General features: G+C 48.0%; 1 protein-coding gene across 1 annotated transcript in view; it reads left to right on the top strand.

Moving 5' to 3' along the window:
- The first annotated feature begins 5,058 nt into the window (after positions 1-5,058).
- The window catches only part of MROH2A (maestro heat like repeat family member 2A), a 47,144-nt gene continuing 46,202 nt past the window's right edge, over positions 5,059-6,000 (top strand). Inside the window, exons 1-2 of the mRNA XM_026006215.2 lie at positions 5,059-5,134; positions 5,876-5,974. Of these exons, the coding sequence (XP_025862000.2) occupies positions 5,059-5,134; positions 5,876-5,974 (175 nt within the window). The remainder of the gene's footprint in view (positions 5,135-5,875; positions 5,975-6,000) is intronic.

Genomic DNA, 6,000 nt, shown 5'->3' with positions numbered 1-6,000 from the left:
TTGCTTAGGTGTTCTTCTCTTCATTGTTGTTGCATTTATTGGTTGTTAAATGATGTGTGCTAATTACAAAAATAATACATGCTTATGACAGAAATTAGAAAAATACAGACATGCACACACACACACGGGAATATAAAAGTCTGGTAGTCATATTCCCCAGAAATAACCACAGTTACTATTTTGGCAAATGCATATACTTAGAAAATACTGCAGCTATACTAAATATGTATAGTATATTTTAACACTCTTTTTCACATCACTTTGCCGGGACTGTCCTCCCCACACTTTTCTTTCTTCTTCTTCTTCTTCTTCTTCTTCTTCTTCTTCTTCTTCTTCTTCTTCTTCTTCTTCTTCTTCTTCTTTTCTTCTTCTTCTTTTTTAAGATTTTATTTACTTCTTCATGAAAGACAGAGAGAGGCAGAGGCAGAGGGAGAAGCAGGCTCCCTGCAAGGAGCCTGATGCAGGACTCGACCCCAGGACCCTGGGATCACGAGCTGAGCCAAAGGCAGATGCTCAACCGCTGAGCCATCCAGGTGCCCCATCTCCACACTTTTCTATAACATTTAATTTGTTTTTAGTGGCCAGGAAGTAATTATTGCATGGATATGGAAGGATTTGTTTAACCAAGACTTCTGGGTGGATTCACTTTTATTTTCTCCTATAAAAGAGCCCGAATGGACTAGCTCAATAGCTAGATCTTTGCACGTCTTCATGACTGTTTCCATCAGCTCCATGGTTGTCTAAGCCTGGGTTCCCTTGAGGCAAGGATTCCAGGGCAAGTAGCTTATTTGGTAAGTGAAGGAAGCCCTGACACGGGGTTAGGGAATGGGACCTGGAGTGAGGGCCTCCAAGAAGCTGTTGTCCTGTGAGAGGCTGGAGCTGAATCTCCCCATTGATGCTGGGAGCCAATGTAAGATGCCAGACTTATCCCACCTTAGTGAGAAGCAAAGTCCTGGGCTCTCTGAGCACCTGCCCTGTCCATGACCGGCTGCTCCCAGGTCGTGTTAATATCCCTTCGCCTCCAGTCTACCACAAAGACAGGCAAGGGGACCCTAAAAGCCAGAGAGAGCCCCCGGGGAGAGAAACTGAGGTGTAGTGTTGGAGGTGGGCCCTTGGGTACTCACACAGAAGGACAGGAATCTGGGTGGGGCACCACAGCATTGCTCCCCTGGGGAAATGTAGATCAAAGGGGAATCTTGTTTCAAATTTAAAAAAAAATTATTTATTTTAGAGTGAGCACGTGCACGCGTGCGCGCGAGAGAGTGCAAGAGCAGAGGGTAGGGTAGGGGAGAGGGAGAGAGAGAATCACAGACAGACTCGCCACTGAGTGCAGAGCCTGATGCAGGACTCAGTCTCACAACCCTGAGATCATGACCTGAGCCGAAACCAAGAGTTGGACACTCAATGACCTGAGCAACCCAGGCACCGTGGGATCTTTTTTTAAATGTGCTTTTATTACTATTATTACTTCAAAGGTTGGTTTTTTTTTTTTTTAGCTTATGAGCCATTTGTGTTTCCTTTTTGGAGAATATCCTCAGCCTGTTTTCCTATGGGGTGTTGAACAATTCTGAGGATTTCTTTGGAGAGTTTACTGCATCAATGAGAAAATCTTTCTGGCCTATACTGTATTTTTTCCACTTGTTCCATGCCTTTAATTTTGCTCACCCGTTTGTGTGTTTGCTGCTTTGTGCCTTGTGTGACACGTAAAAGTTTTAAATGTGTAGGCTTCAAACTGTGGCTGGGGCCACGTGGATAGCTAGTTATCCTTGACCCCAGCCCCATTTATTCCTTCCCCTGGCTGCTTTTGGCACACAAGCTGTTCATGCCAGATCCCTCCCCACATCTTTGATCCCTGCAGTGACTCATGGACTACGTTCGCCATCCTTCAAGACCCTCTCAGTCCATCCAGGGACCATCTCCCGGCCTCACTGCCCCTGGCTCCCTACCCCACCTCTTAGGACCTGAGCTGCTTTGCCCTCCACCAGCTCATGCTCCTTCACACTTTCATTTTTCTGGCCTGAATGTCCTCTTGTTGGGATATTCTAAGCACAAAAGGGGTCTTTTTTGTAAGGAGGAGGCTTCCTTAGGACATGGGGCTCATGTCCCGGCCTCGGTGCTGCCTGGTGGAGCCGCTTTTGTCCTGCCCAGTCCCTACGTGCTCTGGGTGCTAGTGCTAGCTACACTTCCTTCTCCTCTTGGCCTTATCTGCTTCTCAATCCCCAAGATCCCATAGGACCACGGAAACTTGACCAGATTCTCTCTTACCCAGAGTCTGAAATTCCAGGGAGGAAGAAACTGGTCCAATCAGGTGTCCACTCCTGGTCATCCAATCAGAAGTGTTGAGGGAGGGATTACCAGGGAAAACATGGCCACGGGGAACCATAACTGACCCCAAGGGTCAAGGAAGAGGGAGTCTTAGTGAGCTGGGGAGATGCTCCCAAACATGTCCACTACCCAAGTATGTTGTGTCCATTTTTTCTACTCCGGGTCTTGGCACTTTCATGCATTTAAGCTCACAGGTTTCTACAATTCAGTACTCTCTTATTTTCAAGTTAATTCCCATAGAAGCAGAGGTGGGAAGCTCAGTGGAGTGACAGCACATAAGAGTGACTGATTTCTTGAATGAATCGTATGGGAGTCAAATATTATTGTCCTAATCTGAAGAAGAAAATAAACCCTGAAAAATATTTTTGTTTCAGAAAACCAAGGAGAGCCCACTTCTTTCTCCTTGATCTCATTGTCTTAGTGTCCTCTCTGGAGAGTGTGTTCAGGGCCATCCCAGTTTTTGCCATGGCTTACACACTCATTGGGTGTGCAACAAAAAAATGGCCCCTTTGTCTACCCCTCCTGATAGCCATGCCCTTCACGATGTGGCTTTGCAGCTCTTCCCATGGAGAGGAGGGACCGATTTCCCACTGCCTTGAGATTGGCTGGCCTGTGACTTATTTTGGCTAGTAGCATGTGGAAGAGGGAGCGGGAGCCAGTTCCAAGTCTAGGCCCCAAGAGGCCTTCATGTTCCTGCCCACTCTCTCAGAAGCCCGCTTACCTGCTGTGAGAATGGCTTGGACAAGCCCTGTCATGTGAGAGACAGGTGTCCCAATCCCCTTAACCGCTTCAGCCCATAGTTAGCCAACCACCAGACTTAACAATCTGTGGGAGGCTGTCCTAGACCAGCCAGTTCTCACCCAGCCCACCAGCTGACTGCCGATGTCTGAGTGACTCCATGGTTGGATTGGCCCAGATTAACAGAACCACCCAGCTGACCTGTAGGTTTATGAAGAATAATAAATGGTTGTTCTCAATCATTAAGCTTTGAGGCGGTTTATTATACAGCACTGGCTAACTGATACATCCAGTCCTAGCCCTAAATCCCTGATCTTTCATGTATTAGGTCTTTAGACTGTCAGAGAACAAAGGTGTCCTACCCATCTCTATATTCACTGCTACATGGAGAACCATGTTAGCTGCACACAACAGGCAGGCAGGTAGGGTCTGCGTAATGGAATGGCAACCACGTCACCTTATGTTACCAGCATGTCTCCAGTCTCCATCCACCACCATCTCCCATACACTGTAATCTCCTCCCCAACCTCTAACTCATCCTAACTTCCCCCTGACCCTAGCAATTGAAGCAAAGTCTCGGGAAGGAATTATTGATCACCTGAGGGATCTTTGGAGCAGGAGAGCAGGCCCAGAGGGAGTGGGAGGAGGTAGGGCAGAGGTTGCTATGAAAGAGCAGCAGGTGATAACTGTCTTCTTATGCCTGTTCGATATTGGTCAGGATGTCATCAAGGGCAGAGTGAGGAAAAGTGTATGAATTTTATGGGAAAGAAGTGTTTGGTGCTATGCTGGGGAAGCTTGTTTTCCAAGCATCCAGCTTCAGTGGGCTAGGAAGGGTAATGAGCACCCTGGTATCAGAGGTGTCCAAGCAGAGACTGAGGAACTTCCTCTAGGGAGGGTGGGCGAACTTTGAGTGGGAATTTTAACTAAGCAGGCTTGGACCTACGTAGCTCTGAGTCTGTTTGTTTGTTTCTTTTTTTTTTTTTTTAAAGATTATTTATTTATTTATTCATGAGAGACAGAGAGAGAGAGAGAGAGAGAGAGAGAGAGGCAGAGACACAGGCAGAGGGAGAAGCAGGCTCCATGCAGAGAGCCTGACGTGGGACTCGATCCCAGGTCTCCAGGATCAGGCCCTGGGCTGAAGGCGGCGCTAAATCTCTGAGCCACCTGGGCTGCCCTCTGAGTCTGTTTTTGTTGCCCTTTAATGCACAGAAAGGTTTCCAAAGGCCAATATTTTATTGCTCAAACTCTTGATCTGGCCGGTCACACAGCTACAACTGACAGGGAAATCCTTGGACCTCACTTTTGGTTCAGGGAAACAGGGTCTTACCTTCTAAGTATTCTGTAATCTGTCCAGTCCTTGGGGTGGAAAAGTCCTCTTCCTAGGTCTCTTCCATCACCCACCCCACTCCAGCAGGCCTGATCATACCTGTCCACCCTGAGGCCCTATGACCGCATGTTGGAAGAGGTCACTGAAAAGATGCGTCTGCCAGTTGACTCATGAGCTGGACCTGGGAAATTGGAGGCTCCCCAGCCCCTCTCCTATCCTTGGAATGAGGGCTCTGCTTGCCTTTCCCAATCTCAGGGGGCTGCTACAGGGGCCAGTTTCAGATTTCATCCAGGAAACTCCTGCGGAGCTTGCAAACCAACAGTGCATCCCCAAGGGACGTGGTAGTGAATTGCACCCACTAACACCATGTCCCTTTCCCAAACAGGCCACCGTACATTGCCACACATGTTGGTAACAGAAATGTTTAGTGACAACATAATGTGGCATTTTGATCACAGGGAGCTGGGCACTCCTCAAAGCCCTCACTTGATAAAGACTCAGGAAGTCAGTTAGATCTCAAAGTTCCAAGGGTCTACGGCCTAACGGTGTTGATTCTCATGAAACCCTTCCACCCGCCAAGGGACCCATTTCTCATCCACATTACGACTGAGAAGCCAAGTATCCCATTGCTTTGACAACCCATCCTGCTATTGTCCACCTTACCGTTGATGTGTATTAGGCAAAGAACGGGGCCTTTTCTTGTGGTATATTTTTGTTCCATTCAGGAGAGGACTCTGCGGAAAGGTCAGTATTTGGGTCCCAGAGTAGCTCTTTACAGGATTCCCAGGAGGGAAAGAGCACAGGATGGATCTGGGAGTGTTCAGCCCTCCATTTTGACATCTGTGTTGTTTGCCAACCCTTAGGAAGCTGCTGATGTTGCATGAGACCCTTGAGAAGAGGAATGAAGGCAGTTGAGGTGGATTTCTCATTAATCATTAGTTTCAGTATCAAGAGACGGGAGAGGAGGGCCCTTCTTAATGAAGTGTATTAGCTACTGCTGTGTAATAAATGACATTGGCTTAGTGGCTTAAAACAACACCCGTCTATTGTCACACAGTTTCTATGGGCCAGGATTCGGGGTAGGGGGGCATCTCACAGGCTGCATTCAAGGTAATGGTAGGGCCGCATCCTTTCTGGAGTTTGGTCTCTTCTAAGCTTATGCGGTTGTTGGCAGGATCCAGTTCCTTGTGGTTGTAGGCCTGGAGCCCCCACTTCTTTGCTACGTGGACCCTTCCATAAGCAGCTTACACTGTTTCCATTTCAAGGCTAGTATGAGAATCCCCTTCCAGTCTGCTAAGACTGAGACCGTGTGATCATGCAAGTGGCTTCCCATCACCTACGCCACAGTCTAATGGCTAGAACGCAGGTCTAACCAAGTCACAGTTCTGCCCACACTCAAGGGGAGAGGATTATACAGGCCATGACTCACTGGGGGTCATCTTAAGGTGTGTTGACACCAACTCTTATAAATCTTGTTAATCTTAGAGGAGCTTGAGGAAGAGATGACAGAAGCAGCTGCAGACTCAAATGAGGACCCGTTGGAGGAAACGGAGGACCTGGAACCTCTGGAGCCAGACGATGGAGGTAAGAAAGCTGGCCCCACCCCTGCC

The sequence above is a fragment of the Vulpes vulpes genome, chromosome 9 (assembly GCF_048418805.1).
Source record: "Vulpes vulpes isolate BD-2025 chromosome 9, VulVul3, whole genome shotgun sequence".
NCBI lineage: Eukaryota > Metazoa > Chordata > Mammalia > Carnivora > Canidae > Vulpes > Vulpes vulpes.
This window is presented reverse-complemented; position numbering and strand designations above follow the sequence as displayed.